This window comes from Sciurus vulgaris (genome assembly GCF_902686455.1).
Source record: "Sciurus vulgaris genome assembly, chromosome: 10".
Lineage (NCBI taxonomy): Eukaryota > Metazoa > Chordata > Mammalia > Rodentia > Sciuridae > Sciurus > Sciurus vulgaris.
In genome coordinates, this window is record NC_136470.1 from 80,320,436 (window position 1) to 80,345,239 (window position 24,804).

General features: G+C 40.1%; 1 protein-coding gene across 5 annotated transcripts in view; it reads left to right on the forward strand.

Moving 5' to 3' along the window:
* ATP13A4 (ATPase 13A4) overlaps positions 1 to 24,804 on the forward strand; it is a 130,366-nt gene that overhangs the window by 20,958 nt on the left and 84,604 nt on the right. For all 5 annotated transcript variants that reach the window (XR_013766502.1, XM_079155748.1, XM_079155750.1 and 2 more), the window contains one exon: positions 20,725 to 20,898. Coding sequence is in view for 4 of the 5 variants with exons in the window: in XM_079155748.1 (XP_079011874.1) it covers positions 20,725 to 20,898 (174 nt within the window). In the remaining variant the exon portion in view is untranslated. The remainder of the gene's footprint in view (positions 1 to 20,724; positions 20,899 to 24,804) is intronic.

The window sequence follows — 24,804 nt, forward strand, 5'->3', positions numbered from 1 at the left end:
CAGTGGTTCGGAAGGTTGAGGCAGGGGCATCACAAGTTTGAAGTCAGCCTGAGCAAAAGTGAGGGGCTAAACAACTCAGTGAGATCCTGTCTCTAAAAAAAATACAAAATAGGGCTGGAGACTTGGCTCAGTGGTCAAGTGTCCCTGAATTCAATCCCAGGCACCCCCACCCCCGAAAACAAAACAAAACAAAACATTTCTTTTCTTTGTTTTTAGGTTGTATATGTTTGACTATTATACTTCCTTCTGTGTATTTCTTTGCATTTATTCTCTTGGGGATCTTACAAACTTGAATTTGTAAGTTTATATGTTTTGATAAATTTGGGATGTTTTCAGCTCTTATTTCTTTGAGTTTTCAATTATTCCCTCTTTCTCTTTTCCTTCCAGGATCCCAATGACAAATAGCCAGATCTCTTGTTATAGTGTAATAGTTTCACAGATACCTGAGGCTCTGTTCAAAAATTTTCATGCTAATATTTTTTTCTTTTGGGTGCTGGGGATCAAACCCAGGGCCTTGTGCTTGCAAGGCAAACACTCTACCGACTGAGCTATCTCCCCAGCCCCGCTAATTTTTCTTTATAGTTCAGATTGGGTAATTTTAATTTTTCTCTTTCACTTCCCTGATTCTTTCCTTTGTCCTTCTATTCTGCATCTGATGCCATCCACCAAGTTTTAAAATTTCAGGTGTCATATTATTCAGTTCTAGAATTTCCATTTGGTTATACTGTATATCTTATATTTCTTTTCTGATATGTTCTGTTTTATTCATTAGTTTTAAGTGTGCATATAATTGAAACATTTTAATTCTGACTACTTTAAAATATTTATCAGATAATTCTAACATCTCTGTTATCTAGGTGCTGGCATCTATCAATTGTCTTTTTTCTTTCGGTTGAGACCTTTCTGGTTTTTGAAATGATGAGTGATTCATTCAAATTAAAACCAAAACTTTTGGGAATTATGTTATAGGACTCTGGATCTTATTTAAAATTTTGGTCATAGTAGTCTTCTGTTGACATCATTCCAGTAGGGGAAGAACATGGCAATGCTTTATCATTACTAACTGGTGGTGGAAGTTCAGGTCACCCACTCAGCTCCACTGATTGAAACTTGGGCAAGGAGCTGGGTGGAGGTAAAAGCTATGCTCTCCACTGGGTCCTCCACTGATAGCTCTCTAATTGTAAGGATGGCAGAATTAACATTGTCAAAATGGCCGTTCTACCAAAGGCACTATACAGATTCAATGCAATTTCAATTAAAATCCCAATGACATTCCTCATAGAAATAGAGAAAGCGATCATGAACTTCATCTGGAAGAACAAGAGACCTCCGATAGTCAAAACAATCCTGAGTAGAAAAAGTGAAACAGGAGGTATCACAATAGCAGACATTAAACTATACTACAGAGCAATAGTAACAAAAACAGCATGGTATTGGCACCAAAATAGACAGGCAGACCAATGGTACAGAATAGAAGACATAGAGACAAAACCACATAAATACAATCACCTCATACTAGACAAAGGAGCCAAAAACATACAATAGAGAAAAGATAGCCTGTTCAACAAATGGTGCTGGGAAAACTGGAATCCATATGCAGTAAAATGAAATTAAACTTCTATCTCTCACCCTGCACAAAACTCAACTCAAAATGGATCAAAGACAGGAATTAAACCAGAGAACCTGCATCTTACAGAAGAAAAAATAGGTCCAAATCTTCAACATGTCGGCTTAGGATCAGACTTCCTTAACATGACACCCATAGCACAAGAAATAAAAGCAAGAATCAATAACTGGGATAGATTCAAACTAAAAAGCTTTCTCTCAGCAAAGGAAACTATCAGCAATGCAAAGAGAGAGCGTACAGAGTGGGAGAAAATCTTTTCCACATGCACTTCAGACAGAACACTTATCTCCAAAATTTATAAAGAACTTACAAATCTTTACCCCAAAAATACAAAGAACCCAATCAGTAAATGGGCCAAGGAACTGGATAGACAGTTTACAGAAGAAGACATGCAGGCAATTAATAAATATATGAAAAAGTGTTCAACATCTCTAGTAATGAGAGAAATGCAAATTAAAACAACTCTAAGATTTCATCTTACTCCAATTATAATGGTTATTATCAAGAACACAAACAATAATAGATGTTGGTGTGGATGTGGGGGAAAAGGCACACTTTTACATTGCTGTGGAGTTGCAAATTGGTGCAGCCACTCTGGAAAGCAGTGTGGAGAATCCTCAGAAAACTTGGAATGGACTCACCTTTTGACCCAGCTATCCCACTCCTTGGTTTATACCCAAAGGATTTAAAATCAGCATACCACAGTAACACAGCACATCAATGTTTATAGCAGCTCAGTTCACAATAGCTAGATTGTGGAACCAACCAAGATGCCCTTCAACAGATGAATGGATAAAGAATCTGTGGTATATATACACAATGGAATATTATTCAGCCATAAAGAAGAATACTATTATGGCATTTGCAGATAAATGGATGGAATTGGAGAATATCATGCTAAGTGAAATAAGCCAATCCCAAAAAACCAAAGGCTGAATGTTTTCCCCGATAAGTGGAGAATGATATATAATGGGGGTGGGGCTGGGGAGAGAGAGAAGAATGGGGGAACTTTAGATTATGTAGAAGGAAATGAGAGGAAGGGGGGTATAAAGATGGTGGAATGAGAGAGACATCATTACCCTATGTACATGTATGATTACACGAATGGTATGAATTTACATCGTGTACAACCATGGAAATGAAATGATGTACCCCATTTGTGTACGATGAATCAAAATGCAGTCTGTTAAGAATTAAAAGATTAAAAAAAGAGAGAGAGAGAAGTGCCTCACTGCTGCCCCCGGTTGGCTTCCTCTGGTGGGGTGGGATGGGATGGAGAGTCCTGACTCTCCACTAGGTTTCTTCTGATAATATCCCAGCCTGGAGTGGAAGAGAAGCCTTGTTTAGACTGGCGAGAGTGAAGGGCCAGGCTTCACATGGTCTGCATTGATCCCGGAGGGGCAAGGGTACTCATCCCACTGGGCGGGAATCAAAGCCGTAGCTCCCATTGGACCTTCTCTGACACCATCTTGCAGGGGGGTTGAAGCCCAGCTTTTTAGCACAGCTTTTTAGGGGGAAGGTCACACTTTTTCTGTGGTATTTGGCTGAAATATTGTAGTTATTGTCTTGAAGTTTTCTGGCTTGCTAGCTGCCCCTTTTCTGCTCTTTTGACTAATGAAACCTAGTTTTTCTTGGGGTGTTTTGGTTTTTGTTTTGTTTCTGTTTCCATTCTTCCTCTTCCTCCTCCTCCTCCTCCTCCTCCTCCCAGGAACTGACTACTATGTCATTCATTCCTTAATTTCTGAGGTCACTCTTTCTTCTCTCCACTAGAGTCATCTTCTTATTTTTTTTCCTATATAACATTCTGGGCTTTTAGTTGAACTTACTGGGAGAAACAGGAAACATTAAAATGTATGTGTTCAGAAGTGGAAGTCTCATTTAGTTATAATAATTTTTTGCTTCTTCATTTTTATTTATAATTTTCTGAAAGCATAGAAAACAATCAGGAAATAAGTAAACATCTCTTTTGGTTCTTTCATGTTTGACACCTGATTTATTTTCTTCAAGATTTTTTCCTGTATACATTTTCTTCTACATTATTGAACTTAAATTATAAATGCCTTTGTTCACCTTGACACATTATAAATATTTTCTTATGCCATTTAAACGTATTGTAAACATGAATTTAATGATTGAATGATATTCCGTTTTGTGGAAGTGCCATAATCCACCCAGTCTTTCTCCCAGTGTAGGTCAGCTGAGTTCTCTGCAGTGTATGTGTGTGTCTTATACTTGTGTATAAAATATTTGGAGAATTATACCTTTTTATTTCAGATTATTTCTTTAAGATCAACTACTATAAATAATGATCGCATACACAAAAATTGTGAACATGTTCAAGGCTGTTGATGCATTTACTAACTGCTGTGCACAAAGTTTTTGCCACCTTGTGAAGGCTTCAAACAGTTTTGCACAAGAATGCCCTGTAACTGCCCTCTGGTCAGTTTTCAGCCCTTGCCAAATATTACGGCCAATTTAATAGGTAAAAACAACCTCTTGCTCTTATATTTCCCTCCAGTCTTTTTCACAATTATCCAAGGTTTGGTGTATTTCAGTTTTCCAAGGACTTATTAACTGTAAGTTCCTATTCTGGATACTGAAGTGCTATGCCAAACGTAGAGAGAAAAATGACATGTTCTTCTCACCAAGGAGCTTGAAGTATAGGAACAGTCTTGGCTAATACATACCAAATACTTGTTACCTGCCAGACATCCTGTTAGCACTTTACAGAAAACATTATTGGATTTGCACATCAACTCTTTCACAAAAGAAGCATTATCTGTCCAAATGAAAGGATCTCTTTTCCTTTGCTGTATCAATCAGCAGCTCCCAGATCCACTGTGATAAGAATCAACTGAAGCCATGGGAAATGCTCTGGCCCTTCTGTTAGAGATCGGGGGTAGTGGCCCAGAAATTTTCATTTTAACATGTGTCGATGTGACCCTGATGCACAGGGTTGGTAGTGCCATCTTTCGGCCTATCTGTCTAGATATTATGACTTAGAGGTAGCAGCTGTGTGACATTACCCAAGGGCTCATTTTCCAACAGTGAGCAGAGAATTCATTATCTAGTTGTGCAAAGTGCTGTTTCAGCAGTTTCTAGGGCCTGGTTTTGGTGGGAGATTTCAGTCCTCTACACTCCTGTCTTTTTATTTAGTGATAAAGAGGTTGCCCCTGAGAGAAGCTTTGGCTGCTCTAAAGGTAAATGCACGGCAATCACAGTGAGTGTGGGGTAGGACTCAACACACTTGGACCACATCTGTACATCCCTGCAATTCCTCTTGATATATCCTCCAGCAAAGACCTTCACATCATCCATCTTTTCTCAACGTTAGATAATACTCAAACTATATAAATTGAACAAATGCATTAAGTCTTTGCAGCCTGGATGCTGTGGAGGTTTAAAATAGATAAAGCCTTGTTCCTGTCCCAAGGATCTAACCTTCTAACGGGAACTCAGACATTTTATTCAACCAACTGAAACACAAGTTCTAATGTAAATTGGTACTAGGGAAGTTCCTCAAAATACTGAAAACAGAACTATCATATGAGGCAGTAGTCCCACTCCTGGGTATATATCAAAAGGAAATGAAATCAGTATGTCAAAGAGACATCTGCACTCCCATATTTACTGCAGCTTGATTCATGAAAGCCAAAGAAATGGAAGCAACCAAGTGTCCATCAACTGATGAATGGATAAAGAAAACGTGATGCATATACATAGTGGGACATGATTCATATTATTCATAAAAAGAATAAAATCCTGCCATTTGCTACAATATGGATGAAACTGGAAATAATTATGTTAAGTGAAAAAAAATCAGGAATGTAAAGACAAATACCATGTGTCACTTTGTAAAAACATTGATCTCACAGAACTAGAGAGTGGGATAATCATTACTAGAGGCTGAGAAGAGTAGGAGGGAGGGAAGATAGAGAAGGTTGGCTAACATGTACAAAAAGGCAGGAGGATTAATTTCTAGTGTCCTCTAGCACAGTAGGGTGACCATAGTTAATAATAATTTATTGTATATTGACAGAACTAGGAGAAAAGATTTTGAATGTTTCCAACACAAAGAAATGATAAATGTTTGAGGTGATGGGTATGCTGATTCCCCCGATCTGATTATCTCACATTGTATACTATGTTGAATTGTTACACTGCACCCTATGAATATGTACAATTATTACATGTCAATTGAAAAAAACCCCACAAGTTCTCTACAGGAGGCAAAGTGATTAAGGTAAATACTGTCAGCATATTGATTGACTGATTGATTCCCTCCCTTTCTTCCTCTTTTGTTTATTGAGCACTTATTATGTACAAGTCCCTGTGTCAGGCATTAGGCAGACAAAAGGCTATATCTCCACATGTGGTGGAGAATGGGGTGCAGTGAGTTTGTGCTGTGAGAAACCAGAGCAAGTTATAGCCAGTTTCTGTGTGGTATCAGTGGAAAGGGGCCATTTGAAAAGAATCTCATCGGATGGACAATAGTTTATCAACAAGCAAAGATAAGGAGAAGGATGTTCTAAGTCAAGAAGACACAGTGTCCAGGGGTACTGAGATGTAAAGGAACAAAGCACATTCCATTAGGAGAACTGAACGCAGTTTGACAGAGCTGGTGTGCAGGGCGTATGTGGTGTGTAGTGAAGTGGGACGGGAGAACAGAGAGTTAGGTCAAAAAACCAGGGTGGGAAGATTAGAAAGACCTATATATCCATCCTAAAGAGACTGAAGAGTTTTAAATACGTGTTCAACTACACTTGTTTGTCCAAACTTTCTGGGCATTAGTACCCAAAACCTCACAACCCCCTGTCTTAGAGAAGTGGGGACAATTGGTCACTGTAGCAGGGAAGTGGAGTCAGAACTTTATTGGGAAAGCTCACGCTGTAGTAGTGTGGACAACCTCAGACAGAGGTGGAGCTGGGTGCGGAGGCTCTTCTAGAGATTCCAGTGAGAGGCTGAACTAATAAGGCAGTAGTATCAGGGATGGAGCATGGAGTATCAGGGCTTGAGAAATATCTGGAAGATAATCAGTAGATCTTGGACTAATTAGATGTTTGGGGAATGAGGAGGAGAATGTTAAAGGAAATTCCTAGATTTCTGAGTCACACAATTGAATGCATAATAGTGTGGTAGTGATTCAGAGAGAGAGAGAGAGAGAGAGAGAGAGAGAGAGAGGGAGGGAGAGCGAGGAGGGTGTAGGTAATGTTTGGTTTGGAACTCGTGATTAATTCTGATGAAGGAGGTATCATGGACAAAGCTTTATCTGAATAGTACACTTAAAGATTGCTAAGATATTCCCCCCTGGGAGAGGGAGCAATAAAGTTGGGATATACATTTGAAAAGCAAAAGAAAAAAACAAACAAAAAAGCCCCTGCTTGAATAAAAGTATAGAACATCCAGAGAAACGGTGAGTAGTTATGGTAATATATTCATTTTAAGTGTAGCTTTGCCCAATTTGATTCTGATTAGACAAAAGAAAATGAGAGAAGGGAAAGGTATTGTATTGCTCTAAATGTCTGGCTGTGGAACTGCTGTATCACAGTGGCCCTGGGAAGTTTGCAGGAATGTTAAAATAGGGGTCTCCTTCAGCCAGCTTCAGACAACTGTATCGGTTTACCTGATCTACTCTATGCAAATATTATCATTTCTCTATGAGAGCTGTTATATGAAAAAGATCTCAAGCACAGTACTAAGGAAATCCTTTCTTCCGTTTGCTTTAGAGTCAAACCTAAAATGACATAAAATCACACCTAGATTTTTTTTATCAGAATGCAAAATAACAAAACAAAAATTAAGTTCCTTATAAACAAAAACTTTGGCTACTTTTTGCCATTCTCCTGTGGGATAAATGTAATTATCCCTAAATAAGTGAAGAAGCAAACGAACAAGAGCCACCATAATGAAAGTAGCTAAAGATTGATTGCACTTGTCCGTTGCCTTCACGAAGCATCTGAAATCAGAGTGCGCGTGGGGCAGCTATGACCAAATGAACCCCCACAGAACGGCCAGACCTTCAATTGAAAGGGTCACAAAACAAAGAACGAACCAGATTAAAAGAACTATCAAAAGGACTATGCTAATCATACGAGAGTGTCTGATATTTTCTTTCTTTCTTTTATTGTGAAATGCAGTACTACATATTATATATAATGTATATTTGAATATTATATGATCTACCTATGCAAAAGTACACAAAATGTGTGTAGTATAATGGATAATTATAAAGTAAACATCCATTAGCTATCATATAGGATAAGAAATAGATGAATGCCAAACTAATTAGGAAAAACTAGTTGTAGTGGACAATAATGGGTCCATTGGTGACATTATAATATGGTAAGGGTTTTAGACAAGATAAATATTCACTGATCTGCAAAAATGGAGACCCTGGAATAAAAAAGCAGATTACAAAATAGCATTTACAGTATGATTTGATTTTGATAAAAGAAAAACAGTATGAACAAAGTTGTTAATTGGGGTGATCTCTAGGTTGTGGGAGTGTCAAGTTTTTTAAAGAATATTTTTCTGATCTATAAAATGTTCTTGTATTACTTCTATAATAATGAAAGTATAAACAACTCCTGAGCTAATTATAATTATCTGGCCCAGCATTTAATGTCCTGAATTACCCTGGATCAGGTGAATTGGGTATCTGAAAAAAGTAGAAATTCTGGTCTCCTTTATGCCCCACATTCTCCCCAGCGACAAGTCATTCACTTCCCCTTTACTTATTCTAATGTCACCAGTTTGCACTTTGGTCTTTAAATTCTTCAGATCAGGGGGCTTCTTTCTACCAGTCAAAACCAGAACCATGCATCCCACAGCTTGATGGTGCCATCTGAAGGATTTCGAGGACTTTTCTCCAAGGCTATCCTCAAGCCCAGACACAGAGAAGTGACTCAGGTTGTCTCAGCACACTGGATTATTTTGATGCTCCATTGACTAATATGGCATGATGGCCAGGTAGTCAGGCAATGGCAGGCTTCTTCCCATTCCTAGGGCCAACCGGGCTTTCTACATGTAACATGTTCCTGACAGAGACTATCTGATAGTTCTCAAGCAGGTGGTCTCCATAACATGTTAGCACCTATTTATTCCTACAAATAGTGTGGTAGAAACCACACTTTATTTTCCCATAAAGAATGTGGAAGTTTGAATGCTGAAGACCACCTGGGCAGCTTTAAAGTGGACATGGCCATCTCCTTGGAGGAGTCTATGATCTTGGATGTACACCTGTGGGAGCTCTGCAGTCTATCACGGGGACGATATTCAGCACTTTCCTATTGCTCTAAGAACTACAGGTATCACAAGATCAGATAACTCATCCCTGTCTGTTGCAGCAGGAGAAACAGGCCCAGCCAGGGGAAAAAGATGTTTAATAGGCTGAAAGTTCACGTGAAAATCCAGGGTTCCCCATCTGTAATCCAGGGCTATTTTTTCCCCTGATTCCAGTTGTTGCAAATCTATGGGTTGCAACTCCTGATAAGTGTTAAGAGTTATTGCTGTGTGTCCAAGGACTTATATGCCCATCAGGCATTGATATGGGCTCCATAAGCAAATGTAGATGTCAATCATTTGAGAGTATGTGGCCTTTTAAAAAATGGTATATAAAGGTGTGAAAATATGCAAAACTAATTTAATTATAAATAAAAACCCACATGATCATTGTCTAAGTCACAGAACAACACCACTATCATTTCAGGCTCTCCTGGGTCCCTACTTAAAAATTCATGCCTGTTGCTTTTCTCTAATCTGGAGATATCCTTTCACATGACTTCTGTAATTATCATTTCCTTGGCTCTAAAATATCTTTCTATGTAGGTATGCACCCCAAAACAATATTTTTCAAGTGTATAAAATTGAAAGCAAACTATATTCTTTCATATTTTGTTTCTTCTGCTCTTTAAATTCTTGGGATATATCATTATTGCATAAAATTTACTTTTATTTTAATTATGGCAGAATCTATCTCAGTAAAACTATACTTTACAAGTCAGTTTCTTTGTTGATGGACTTTCGAATTGTTTCCAGCTTTGAACTTTTCTCATGTGCATATCCTGGTACAAATAGGGATGTGTTTTAGTAGAGAATATACCTGGGATGAAAGTGCTCAGTCACATGGTATGCATCACTGCAATCTTACTATATAATGCCAAATTGCTTTCAAAAGTGGCTTATTTGTTTGTTTCAAGGCAGATCTCATTATGTTGCCCAGGCTGGTCTTGAACTCCTGTACTCAAGTGATCCTCATGCCTCAGCCCTCCAAGTGTGAGAACTGTGGTCATGCACCACCGCGTCTGGATCAAAATAGGTTTAGTAATTCATTGCTCTTCAGCAATGTTAGAAAGCTCCTCATACTAAAAAGGGTAGAAGTAGTGGTCTGTGGCATGCTTTCCATTCACTTATTTACAAATTTCCTTCATTTGGAAAAGATTTCAGGCTATCTCATCAGGAGAGCTTAGTAAGGTAGTGATTTTCAAAATGATTGTATCGATACAGACCCCGTTTTAATCACAAACTTTTAGTGGGAAATCAATATACAGAACAGATAGGAGCAGAGTTGTTTGGGTTGAAAGAGACATGTGTGTGGAGATGGGAGGGGTCTTGGAGTCCACCTTCTGGGCTCTAGCCCAGTGTCTGGCACAGAGCGCCATTGCTAGTAGGACTGTCTGAAGATGTAGCAGGTTTCTCTGGGAAGAAGTTTTCTTCATTCCACACTTGGAAGTCAGGACCGCATTGGTTGAAGATACTGTGGAAAGGATGTATCATTAGATCATCTCTGAGCCTTTTCTCTCTGAGTTATGAGAAGTTCTTCATTTTCTAAAATTGTATGTTAAATGACTAATGCTACCTGGGGACAAGACAGTGATACTGGGGGATGAAGTTCACTGTCATGAGACATCCCCCATGGTCAAAGAGTGGAAACTTTTCCTATGCTTTTTTCCTCTCTGTCTTTCTTGAGACTTTTTTTAGGATCTCAGCTTTCATTTCTAAAAAACGATGGGTTTGCTTGACAGTTGCCAAGTCATCATCAGGTGCTAACAGTGTGTGATTATCATATTTGGCCTCTCTACTCACCAGTCTACCAAGAGTCCCATCTACTTCCATAGCTTGAGATCCTGACAGTGTAATCCGAGCCATTCACTCAAAAAATGTTAGGGGGTTTGCTATGTGCTGCATGCCAGGGATTCAATCATCAACGAGATAGGCTGAAGCTCTTCCACTCTCTGAAAATGTACATTCTAGCTACATCACACACACACACACACACACACACACACACACACACACAAAACACAAACACAGGATAGAAAAGGACTTGTGGGGATTTAAAAGGTGGTGTGCTAGAGTGACTGGGTCGTACTCCAGTGTGTGAAGTGAGGGGAGCTGACGATCTGAGGGCCATGACTTGCCAGGGGTCACTGAGCATTTATCAGGCGGCCTTCAGTCCACTTCCTCTCATAATAACAACTCGTTTTTGAATAAAACTTTCATAATTTCTTACCCCATTTCACTCTTACGATAGTTTTGTGAGGTAAGAGTACTTATTCTCTTATTCTTATTTCATAGATGGGGTAGAAACTTCCAGATGATAAAATTAACAAGTGGCAGCACCAGGTCTCGAGCCAGGTGTTCTGCCGTTAAGCAGCTGCCCTTTCTCCTGCATGCTCCCCATCTTGGTTCTTTGCACCGTGTAGTGAATAGGCTGCCTGGATGGGGTGGCTGCCCCAGATCCAGTTTGCACTCTTATTGTCTTTTGTCTTTCAGATGTTGAACTGGGTTTTTTGTTTGTTTGTATTGTTTTGTTTTTGTTTCATACTCTGACACCAAATATGTGGGATTTCCTGACATGACACCAGCCAATTCTCTGGACCTCAAGTGGATTGTCCTGCTATTCAACCCAGAGTTGGTGCAGACTCCACAGGCTTACAGCTCAGTCCCCCAAGGCTGTCCCCGCTTCAGATGCCAGGCACAGTATCAGGTCTCCATGTTGCCGATATTTTGTCTAACTTGGGTACAAAGAAGAGTGGTTCCCATACCTCATACCCTTTCATATTTCATGATTTGCGAATGGTGCATGAGAATTTGGAAAGTATTTTACTTACTATTACTGGTTTATTATGAAGGATACCATTGAATATCCAGATGATCATCTCTATAGGGTTAGGTCAGGAAGTGTCCCTTACAAAGGACTTTCTGTCTTCATGAAGTTGGGGTGTAAAACCTTCTGGTTTGGATATGTTCATCAGCCCTGGGGCTCTCTGATCCTCTCATCTGGGGGTTTTATTGAAGTTCCATCTCAGAAGTGAGGTTGATTTTGGACTCCTTTCTGTCCCAGAGGTGGGGGTGGATGAGGCTGGAGTTTCAGCCCTCAAAGCAGATGGTTGGTTCCTCTGGCCACCGGCCCTCATCCTGAAGCTGTTTAGGAGTCCACCGAGTATAATCAACCTCAGGGTTTCCTGACACATATGTTTAATCTCATGTATGGTTGAAATAGGCTCAGTATGAATAACCAAATACACTCCTATTGCTCTGGAAATTCCAAGGGTTTTTGTTGCTTTATCCCAGGCACTGGGAACATAGACCAAACATATTTCTTACCAAGCCAAAGACATCTCCAGTAAGAGCAGTTTCAATTTCGGCATCACAGCAGAGCCTAGAAATGCCTCTTGCCCAAGATCACCAGAGCTAGAGATGAGAATGCTGTCTGCAGAAACCACTGTCTTGCTCTTGGGTGGAGTTCCTCTTGCTCTTTCTTCTCACTCTGCAGTTTAAAGCTTGTGAAAACCTGTTTAAGGGGAACCTAAAAACTTGTCTGGGCGGCACATCCATTAGCTCAAATGTGAACAATCAGCAAGTGTTCAAGTGTTGTCCCCTGTGATGCCTGCAAATGAGAATATTAGAGAGCGAGGAGGAGGGAGTATCTTCATGAGAGACAGGCTCGTTGGGTGGGAAGAGTTTTAATTAAGAAGGACATGGCTTTGTTACCTACCAGTTGGGTGACTCCAGGTACATTCCTTAACCTCCTTGAACCTTATCTTCCTTATTCTGACCCACATATTATCTTCTTTACAAGCTTGAGAATTAAAGCTGCATATAGAAAAATGTTTATATAAAGAGATGGGAACATAATAAGTTATTATTTACAGGAACTGTGAGTTTTCATGACCTTCCATCCAAGGTTGGGTGAACAATTATCTACAGAGAAGGGTGTTCCCAACTTATCTACTGCCAGTGGGTGGAATGGGTTGCTTTCTGCCAGCCAACCATTGTGATATGAATGAGTTTATGTGACGGCACCCTGAGCTAAGAGAAGGAAACTGATCAGTCAAAAGAAACTAAAGCCCCGAGCACATCTATTTCTTCCTACTTCCCTAATCATGTACCTCTGCTGGAATGCCCTTGGCAGCAACCTTTGCCCTTGACTATTCCTGGAAATGCTAACTTAGGGCAATCAAGAGGGGTGCACTTGTGGTTGTGGATGGGGAAAGATGTGGGTGTCGTTTTTCAGGGTTTCATACACTTTTTTTTTGATTAACCATAAGCTCGAGCAGTTACACACTTTAGAACCCCAGAGTCCCCTCTGAAGTCGCATCATCAAACCATGAGAGACTGGGTTAACTAACACGGTGTGCACTGACCTCCCACAATGTCTCAGACTTGTTCTTAGATGTACTGTTTCCAGACTCAGCACTGTAGCTGAGGACTAGCTCCTGCACTTGAAAGCCCCCTTTCCTATCCTCCTTTCCCGACTATTGAAATTCTACCAATTCTCTCCAAGTCATTTTCAAGTAACAATTCTCCTGGAAGGCTTTTCCTAATTATCATCTCACTGCAATCTCTTCATCATTTAAAACTAATTTTTTTCCTTTGTCCTTTTCATACGGCATTAATATTTTCTGCCCTGAATTATCGTTATTTTTTAATTCATCATCTCTCCTGTTAGTCCTTTGAGGGTGAAAAATTTATCTTTAGCAGACATACCTTACCCATAGCCTGAGATATAGTAGGTAATTTTAATTGAATGGAAGCAAAGATACTTTGTAGGTTTTGTGCTGGGGGTTGCAGTGCTAGAGCATTTTGATGATGGTTTCCTGGGTGCTGGGGCCTGACACCAGGTACAGGTGCCATTCCACTGCTTCTTACAGTAATCACGTGAGGTAAGACCATGGCAAGAGAAACCGGGAGTCCACTTTTCCATGGCTAGAGAAGTGACATCCCTAATCTGGGAATGAGAGAGAAATGACATTCCAAATTGAGGAAAGGAATTAGGTTAAGTGACATTGCCACCAGCCCGAGAATAGCAGCCTGGTCATTTGGTTCCTAAGGATCTCCTCAAAGCCTTCTTGTGTTGCCTCTCGATGACTGTGAGCATTGTTAATGGAAAATGAGGCCCAGTTGTCAAGCTGTCGGGAGTTTCTTCCTTTTGTTAGTATTTTTATTTATTTATTTATTTTTTTGGTAAATCAGCCCAGTTCACACAATGGTAATTGTGAACACACGCTTTAGACCAGAATAGCAGCCTGAAGCAGGTGTCTAACTGTTGGTTCCTTCTAGATCAAACCCTTAGTTTGGCTCTGTTGAAGGTAGGGAGTTTGTGAAACTCAGTCTTACCTTTAGCATCTTTCTATCTCATGGAGGCAGACTATAAAGAGGAAGAAAAAGCAAAAATGCAAGCACTCATTCAGCAGAGCTGTCCTTAGAGATGAACTTGAATGTCATGAAAATGATGGGACTAGTCAACATTTCCTGATGGTCAAGGTCACAGAGGAGTGTCTGGGGATTGCTTATGTTTTCCCCCTTCCCCTCAAGTAGACTGATTTTTATTATTTGTTCCAAGAAGAAAATACACTTAAATCTGTTGAGCTAGGAATAAAGAAAGAGTTTAATTTTTGTTTCCTTTCTCTTTAGGACTCTCCCTATATCCCTCTTCTTTTTCCTTCCCTTCTTCCTTTAGTATGGTCACTTAATTTTTTATTAATTCATCAAGTATTTATTGAGTGCTCATTGCATGCAGATAATATCATGGTGTGGATAAATAGTATTGGAGGAAACAAACTTGAGTAGATCTAATTTGACAGAGCTTAAAAGTCAAGGTGCAATCATATATGTACCTGAGGTAATAATGTCTGTCCCCATCCACCCCTTCCCTCCTCTCTATCTAATCTAAAGTAACTCTATTCTTCCCTAGGCCCCTCACCTTATGGTGAATTAGCATATGTACAATCAGAAAAATGAGAAATTATGCTCCATTTATGTATGATCTATCAAAATGTATAAATACACTCTACTGTCATGTACAACTAATTAGAACAAATTTAAAAATTAATAAAAAGGGAAAGAGTAAAAAAAATACTCAAAAAATGTCTAGTTGCTAGTGGCGGGTGAAAGGAGGAAACATAGAAAAGCAAGCAAAAATAAATATACAAATTGCTAATTGTGACATTGCTACACAGTATTACAAATGGTGTATGAGATCAGGGGCTTAATGACATAGGATGGTTGGTTAAGAGTTCCGAAAAGCAAACAGTTAAAGGGTACTTAAAGAGGTGAGAAGTAGCCAGTCATGGGAAGATGGTGAGGTGGGAGAAGGCGTGGTGGATTCAAGGAAGTGTAAATTGACCTTATGGTTGGGGCAGAGTAAGATAAAAGGAGACTGGCCCAAGATGAGGTCAGGAAGGGAGACAGGAAGGAGAGATCATGCGGGAATTTACTTCCTCTCACAGCCTCAGTTTCCTGATCTGCTAAATGAGTTGTTGGGCTGCACTGGACCTCTGCTGACCTTATGGTTGTTATTAGTCACTTTTTGTTACTATAATGCAATGCTGGAGGCAGGCTATTTATGAAGGAAAAAAGGTTTATTTAGCTCAGTTTTGGAGGCTGAAAGTCCAAACAGCATGGCACAGACCCTGGTGAGGGCCCCATGGCAGATGGCAGGAGTGTGCATTGGAGAAAGGGTTCATGGGTGTCTAGACACAGGATGCCAGAGAACACTCCAGGGATCAGGCTCAGGTGTTTATAACAAACTCCTGAACTCATTCCACGAGACCAGTATTCTATTCTGTTTCTTACCAGGGCATCTCTTCCTCACCCTGGCTGGTTCCTTCTTCTGTAACTTCAGATACTCCCAGTTAGATTATCCATAACCTTGGGTTTGTGACACACTCTGGACGTTTGTCCATGTTGTGTGGCATTAGCTTAGTTATTTCAATAGTTCTTTGTAATAATGTGATGAACCCACCACCCAAATGAAAACTTGGACCTTGACAATAACCTGCATTTAACTATGTGACCTGTCATCCCCTGCCTGGCCCCAAACAGGTCTCTATGTGACTTTGTCACACCCTTACCACCTTTTCTGTATGGTTTTATTTTTTTCAAATTGTATCCTAAAAGTATGCTTTAAGTAGTTTAAGTTGCTTTTAACTTGATGAAATGGTCATGATGTGGTTGCAGTTCTTGGCATTGTGTCCACCATGCTGCCGTGTGCCCCTGTGATCCATGTACGTGAGGTGTGGCCTTCAACCCCTTGTGTAGATACAGAGCATGCCAGCATCTTCTTACTGGGTGGAGTTTGGGCTATTTCCTGGGATATTTTTAACATGTCTTTTTGTGCTCTCTGCCTGAATCTTACAGTACAAGAATGTGGAGACAATATTGCCAAATTTCTGATTTATTTGGAAGAAAAAACAGAAATCGTTATTTTTGTGTGAAAATAACTGGGGGACCATTTAAAAACTTAAGAAATACTTAGCAGGTCAATTAGAAGCCTGCAGGCCATTCTTTGTGAGCCTCCAGATTTCTGGATTAGGTCGTGCAGTAGGAGAATTTCTCACCTGAATTTCAAAGCCACATTAACTTAGAAGCTTGGGAAGTTCTCCTTTGTACAAAAGAATGGGAAACGAGAAACTACTGAAGCAGAAATTTTAATAGGTATTGGAGTGGAGGTAAGCAGCAAGGAAAATCACATTCATTTGACACAATTTGTTGTAATGCATGGAAATTACAGCAAAGCATTCTTTTCACACCCAATATTTGGAAATAAGGGAAAAGAGATTATCTTCAGGGTGGTAAACCTTAAAAATGGAATCTTTCAAAGCCTTCAAATATTAAATGAAGCCTGTCTACATGTCTTAAATGCAAAATGTCTTCAAGAGACTAAATGGCTCCCAGACCAACAAGAGTTGACTGTCATTTGATTGAATGTATTAATGTGTTTAAAGAGGCACCTATCAATCAAGATGAGAGATGGTCAGAGAAGATTCCAGAGCCCATTGTAAGCGCTGTGCAGGACAACCATGACTGTGGATATGCTGCTGGGGAGGGAATGTGATCCTAATGCCAACCCCTACGTTGATCTGGTTGGTGTGACGGTTTCATCTGTTCTTCTCTCCATGTGCCCTGGTCTCTGAGATCTGCTGATCTTTAGTCTTTCTTGTGGAGGATGGTGCTGTCAGCAGTTTCTGGGACTGGAAGGCTGAAAGCCACTCTCAGGATTTGGTGACCCCCATGTGATGACATCACACTAGAAAAACTTCTTCAGAGACAGTCACAGACCTGTGTCCTGCTCCATGTGTCACCCTGCCCTGCATTTCCATGTTCTTAGGTCTAAACTTCTGTATTCACCAAGGGCTCACCTCATGTCAAACCCTAAATCAAAGTGCTGAGGGCAAATTCTGAAAGATTAACTAGATTCGGCCTCATGAGTCCTCTAGAGCAGGGCCTTATCGAGGGACTGGGAATACCCCTGAAAATCTATGGAGAGGTGTGTGTATTTTTCTAGAGTCCATAGGTTTGGATTCCCTGTTGATCTTCTACTGGCTGAGGAAGTTTAAACCATTGCTTTGGAACTACAGTTTGGCTTCCTGTGGGGAGAAGGCCTGGACACCTGGAAGCCAAAGTTTAAGCACTTAAAGATGCAAAGGACCTGAATGTCCAGAGACAGAGGAAGGAGAAGAATGTGCGGGTAAGAAAAGGATTAAGGAAGGAACATTGTGGTTTTCTGTAATGCCCACAGCCTGCTGTGAGTTTACTTATTTTTATAATACTTTTTTGAAATTTTCCTAATGTTCTTTTTTTTTTTTTTGGCTCACTGATCCCTTTTGTTGTGGGAGGTGAGAATGGGTAGGGTGCAGGGTGGCAGGGGTAGTTCCTCAAGCATGTTCAGGGACATGGAAGGCACTCTATAAATGTAGGAAGTAAATTGTTATGAGATGATAATAATAACTCTATGCCAATTTTTGTAATTTTAAACCCAATATCTGTTAGTAATTCCTATAATGCAATTCACGTCAAGTCAGTACAACTGAACTCACTTCAAGAAGTAATAATCAAACAATCCTGGTTCACATTTCTTTTCATCCTTTCTATAGAAAATTTAGTAATGTATTATGGTTCATGAGCCAGTGCATGAAGTGTTTATAGTGTCCAGCAGCCTGAGAGCAGGGAAGGTTTTAGAGTGGCATTGTGGGATAACAGAGGGATTTGCTGGGCCTGCCTGGAACACTTTTGTCTATTCTCGCTATTCCAGTGTTATTAGTAGCACCTCATTTAGAGGACAATTTATATGGTCACCTTTCTGTAAAACCCTTTTATTCCTCTTTGTTTAATCTTTCTATTTGTGTCTCCCCTTCCCTCTAAACTAATGAGCTCCTTGAGGCTAGAGACATTGTCTCATTTATCTCTGGGTCACGCACATGCCCGCTGTTTGGCAGACACTTAATAGACATCAGTTAAATTAAACTGAAATTAAAGATAGAATGAAGAAGAGCGTTCCGGTAGAAATCCCAGCCCACATCATCTTCCATGTGCTTCAGAGGTCTACAGTGGAGGCCCAGTGTTGAGTTACTTAGGAGCTTTATGCCTTCAGAAACTTATTTCATCTTTCTTAACTAAATAGGGGACTATGTGTAAAGTACTTAGTGAAGGACTTTTAAGTGCCCAATAAATATTAGTTGCTAGCACTGCTATCAGTGACAATTAGTTACTAATAATAACTGTTATTGTAGATAGTAACTTGGAACTTGAGTTTTTTAAACTGGAGAATAAAGACAGTAATTCCTGCTTATGTTATCTTAATAATGAGCATGAAGATATTTTGGAAACTATAGAGGACTCTTGTTGCATAGCCCATAAAAAGATGCATGCTAACAGAGAGGTTTGTGCTACTGAACAGGGTAGCTCAGGCTGAGCTGACTGGCAGATTAAAAGTTTTTATATATACATATGTGTGTGTGTGTGTGTACATACACATATATGTATATTTAAAAGATGATAAAATCATGAGGTTGGAATAGAAGTTTATCAACAACAAAGTGTAGAAACATAGAAAAGCACATGGAGATGATGGTGAAAGGACTCAGGACAGGGAGGGAAACTATGATTGGGACCTGCTCCATGCAGGACAGAGCATTGTGGGGGATACGATGCGGGGAGAGAGACTTTTCAGCTGTGGCACCAGGAAAGCTATGGATGGAGCTTGGGGCTGAGGAGTGTTCTTGTTAGGATAGACAGTCTACTCTGCAAAATAAGTCAAGACTTTTATTTCTGAGTTAATGCAAACATTTTGTAAGACTTAAGCCAAATGTGCACAATACCTAAGGACTCCGTTCAGCACCTGTATGAGGGAATCTAATAATTCCCATGAGAACACCTTTCAGCTCAGGATCACAGAGCCTTCTCGAATAATGTAGTCTTCATCAGGTGAGACAGAGAAGTTGGAGGATGCAAAGTTTTATTTCAGCTCTCTTGTTCCCTATGAGGCAGTCATAGTGAGAGTAGAACCGTTGATACTAGGAATTCTTGGGGTGAACTGTCAATGAATCAGGGGTTAGGATTTCAGACCTGTTTCAATGAAATAGGATGCAGTTGAAGCAGCAGCAGCAGTGAATACTGAAGCAGCACTTGTGTGGATTCAGTCATTTAAACCTCATGGCAACCCTGAAAGGTGGGTATTATCACTACCCACATTTTACTGATAAAAAACAGAGGAAGAAAGAGATTACATAAGTTAGTGAAGTTCACATACCCAGCAAGTGGCGGAGCTAGTCTCTGAACTCAAAGTGTCTTGGTCCAGAGAATGTACTTTTAACCAGAATATTCTACTACTTCTCAATTTTATAATTGGTATAAAGAATATCTACGATTTGGTGAAAAGTAGTTGTGAGACTGAGGCCATAAACTTCAAAGGGTACTTTTCTATTCTGTTCCAGACTTTTCTTGGAAAGAATTTTGTCTAGATTAGACACATATTAGAGATGAAACTCTTATCTTGTTCAAATTTATATTGTCTAGGATCTAACAATATGCTTTCATGGCACAGAACAGGTAACAGGTGCTCAATAACATAAATTGAAGTGAACACAGAATCTCTATGTATTGTACCTTGTGATGTAAAATTATTTTTGTAACATAACCCGGGAGGAACATGGGGACATAGAACTCTACCCCAAACTCCCAAATGCAAGTTAACTGTTAGCCCTCTTGTGATCAAATTCTTTCACTGAATCCTGACTCCAAACTCAAGACCTGATTCCAGTCTCCCCTGCCCATGAAGTTTGCTGGTTCTAGCCAAGGGGGTCACTTGGTCACTGTGCTGGCTAGCTCTCCTAGCTCTCATGGCTTGTGGACCTGTCTGTTAAAGCTATGAATCAAACTCAAGACTTGACTTCTGGCAGAATTGGGTTTGAATCTTAGCAGCTGAATTGACTGTGAGGCCTTGGTCCCATTTAGACATTCTGAACTCAGCCCGTAGTTTGTGAAATGAGGGTAACAGTTTCTTATTTCCGGGACCATCAGGATAATTGAGAGACTTTAATAAGTCCATATACCTGAATGTCTGGTATTATGGTACAGTGCTTGACTCAGGGCTGCTGAGGACCCAAATTGTCAAAACTGATTTTCCTTGGAGGTGTGGGATCATGTCTGAAATTTCTGTCAGAAATCCTGCTCCACTCTTTCCATCTTTATCCCTGTCTTCCCTCACCCTTGTCAACACTCCCTCTCTGCCCCCATTCATTGCTAAAATCAGTATTTGTTCATTTATTTATTGTGCGCAACCAATATTTAGAGTCATTTTGATTCTGTTTCAGGAAATATTTGGCTATCGGACTCAAAGCTGCCGGCAAGCCCTCTGCCTGGCCGGGTCCATCGTATCATTTGGAATCCTCCCCTTGGTGTTTTATTGGAGACCAGCTTGGTATGTCTGGGCAAACTGTGTTCCATGTTCCTTGCAAGAAGCGGACATTGTGTTACTGAGGACAACGGTAAGTGTCTAGCTGGTTTTGTACCTAGCTGGTGACCCCTTTTCCTGGATACCATGCTGTGGGGTGGCTGGGGACATGTGGACAAGGTGTGTGGCAGGTGGAGGCTCCAGTTTTATTAGGTCTGGTCATGGCCTTGTATCTACTGGGAATTCAATAATTTGTATATGATGGGATTTAAGAAGACCTATATCATAGCATATTCTTTTAAAAATGGTGACTTGTGTGAATGTTAGAGAATAACCATGTTAATAGCGAAAGATATTAGGGGTGTGAAGTAGTTAAGTCAGTTACAAGTTACAAAATTTACACTCTTACTTAAAGCCTGATGCACGGGTGCCTGTTCCCCCTGTGGAGTGACTTTAGAGGAAAGGAGAGAGGAGCTGGGGAGAAGGTAGGGAGCATCCCTCTGTGGACTCCACAGGGAAGTGAATTTCTAACTTGTGAATTGCTGCTCTCCCTGTTCCTGCAAGTGGTAGGGATCTCACTAACCTGGGGTGGCTGATGGCCTGACCTGGATATACTTGCCAAAGGAAGGAAAGGACAGTCTCATACAGCACTCCCCTCTGACTGACTCACTAATTCTAACAAGGCACCTTCCCAAATGACCCAGAATGTCAAACAAATCCCTGATATATCAACTTCTGTTGGGAGCATAACTTCTTTTTATATATAGCAGTCTTTTTAGATAGATATTTTATTTAACACTGTAAGAAGGAAGGATAGCAGCAAGCTTTGTAACTAGCAAAAAAAAAAAAAAAAAAAAAAAAAAGTTGCAATCTGAAATCTGACAGAGCTTGGGCTAACCTTCCAGGACACTGGGATGTGAATAGAGTTTGTCTGTTGACTTACTGCACTGGGACCAGCCCACTCCTCCTTCTGGGTCCTGCTCCCTTTCAGATCTACTGTTGTAGATCTCAGCTTAGCTGACGTGTAGACCCTGATACAGGTGATAGCTGAGGGACTGACTTGCAGGTTGAACTATAATTGAACCAGAAGTTCTTGGAGAATATGCTTCAAGACTTCAAGAAAGCAAGAGATTATTGTGGAGTAAGGATGACAGCTCATCTTGATGGTGTAATGCGCCAAAGCAGACTTTCCAAAGGCTCATGGAATGTGCATGTACAAGACTTCTTCATCTGATGGGTGGGAAAGTGAGGCCTGGGGAAGTGACAGAATTTACCTGAGCTCATATGTAAGTGAGGAGCCTAAGTAGGATTAAGTACCATGTGTCTTAGCTCCTAGGCTAGGACTGTTCCCACAGTGTTATACTTAGGACAAGGGTTCCCAAGGCTGGCATCAGGATATTCTAGAAGGCCAATTAACAAAAATAGCTGGCTCCCACTCCCTGGAGTGTTTAATCCACTAGGTTTGGATGGGGCCAGGAGTTTGCATGTTCAGCAGGTTCTCAGGTACTACTAATGCTCTGAAAAACCACACATGGAGAAACTGCTGCAAATAGTCATAGCTCCTGTTTAGGAGCTCTTTTGGTCCTTGGGAGAGGAGTAGAGACTTGGACATTTGATTTATTGCTCAGTCATTATAATTCTATAAAGTCTACAGGAAAATAATCCAGATTTAGCAAAACATTATAAATGGCCCTCCTTTACACAGTCTGAATATCTTATGGGGTGGGGTAGAGAGAGGTTTGTTTTGGGGGGCTCAGAATAGGGACATAATGTTTATTTTTGAAATTTTAAAATTTGTTCTTTTAAATTATACATGACAGTAGAATGTATTTTGACATACATACATGGAGTATAACTTGCCATTCTTGTGGTTGTAAATGATGAGGAGTTACATTGGTTGTGTATTCATACATGAACATAGGAAAGTTAAGCCTGATTCATTCTACTGTATTTCCCATTCCCATCTGCCCTCCCTTCCCCCCAACTCCCCTCCCTTTCCCCCTCTCCCTTCCTTCCCCCATTCCCTCCTCCTTTCCCACATCCCCTCCTCCTTTCTACCATCCCCCCTCCCTTCCCCCTATCCCACCCATTCAGTGAAACTCCACTCCCTCCCTTTTGTGAGTCAGTATCTGCATATCAGAGAGAACATTTGGCCTTTGGTTTTTTGGGATTGGCTTATTTTACTTACCATGAGTCTCCAGTCCATCCATTTATGAACGAATGCCATAATTTCATTCTTCTTTATGGTTGGGTAATACAGAATGGAGACATCATATTGATGAAGGACCAAAGTTTTGGAGTCCTTTCATAGAGCCACTCCTCTATGTGAATCTAAGGACCTATCAGGTTATTTTGTAGCATGGAAAGAATTTACCTCTACTCTGCAGGTATTTCCATGAGCTCTCAACTAGATCTCAGAGGGCCCTGCTTTTGTTGCAGCAGAAGCAAAACCTTTGAAGCAGAGACTCTTCAGCTCTGAGAATGACTAGCTAGCTGAGCAGAATTCTCTGAGGTTGCTGGAGGAGTCATGGCATGAACAGGAGTAAGAGGAAAGGAAGAAGGAAATGGAAAAGGAAGGGAGACAAGGAAAGGACAGAGAGGAAAATAGGTAAAAGGAAAATGAAGAGGCAGCAAGAAAAAAATCTACCAAGAGTAAAACATTTGAAAAGTGTCAGCACACAGACAGGTGGTGCCTCTTGGAATTTGGAGGCAAATATTTTGATTCCAGGTTCTAGTGCTTTAGATTTGTCTTCTAATTTTCAGGATGTCAGTTATTCCACTTAAAAAATGGAGCTGGCATATATGAATATGTAACAATGAATCCCATTGTTCTATCAACTGTAATGCACCCATAAAAATATGAAATACTCTGTATTTGTGTAGCTAGGAAATAAAAATTTTGTCAAAAAGTTTTAGAAAACGGGGTTAGTACTTATTCTTTATTGGGCTAGTGTGAGGATGAAGTGAGATTATGTATATAAAAATCCATTTGCAAACTGTAAAATGGATTATCAAAGATGATTTAAATGTGTGTGTGTGGTGGGGGGCGGGGGGCGTGCAAGCGTGTTATTGCTCAAGTGGCTCCAAAAGCTTTTTGTGCAAAAGAGTTCTCTGTGCTTGAGGTGTGTCCATGCCTAAAGGCCCTGCTCAGATGTGTTCTCCTTTGTTGCCAGCAGGCCTGGCATGTCCTTCCAGGACAGCAGACGTGGGTAAGGTGTCTGGTGACTGGGAATCCCCAGCCCTTCTTTAATTTCAGCCAGGTGTTCTCTCCTGGTTGCATGTGGCTCCGTTTGCAAATGAACATATACTAGAAATACTCCAAAAAACAAAACAAATAAAACAAAACCACCAGAGCCTTTGGAAGCTGTGACCCACTCCTCTACCTTGTTCTTTGCATCTTTTTCAAGTCTATGGATTCCCCCTTGCCTTCACTGCCTCTCTTGAGTTACTCAGAACAGTCTCAACCCACTTCAATCTTGCCTTTTCCATCTGATTTCAACTTTAATTTTTAATTACCTGCGCTTGTGTGCAATTTTAAATGGATTTCTTATGCTAGAGACCCTTCAAATAAATGAGGTTCTAAATTAGTTTTTATGTAATTAGACAAGAACTCAATTATTTGAAACATTCTTATTATCAGAGACTTAGATAAAAATAAGCTTTGAGCACCAATAGTTTAAAAGTCTGCTTCTAGGTTATTTGCATTGAAATGACACTTTAAAATTTTTTACTTGAATTATATTATAATAACTGGACTGTAACAACTTTCCACTAAGAAGAACTGGGTGACTCCTACCTCAAAATGTGCTGTTTATCTATTCTTCATATTATCAGAAAATCAGTACTTGGTATTTATCATCAATCTCACACTGGTAAGATTGCAGATCATTATCCCAGATACTGATTAGGTAGTCATTTCTTAACATTAAAAAAAAAGGCATGATGTACTTACTGAAAATCTTCATATTCAGTTTATTTTTGGTTTCCCTTTTTTTTTTAT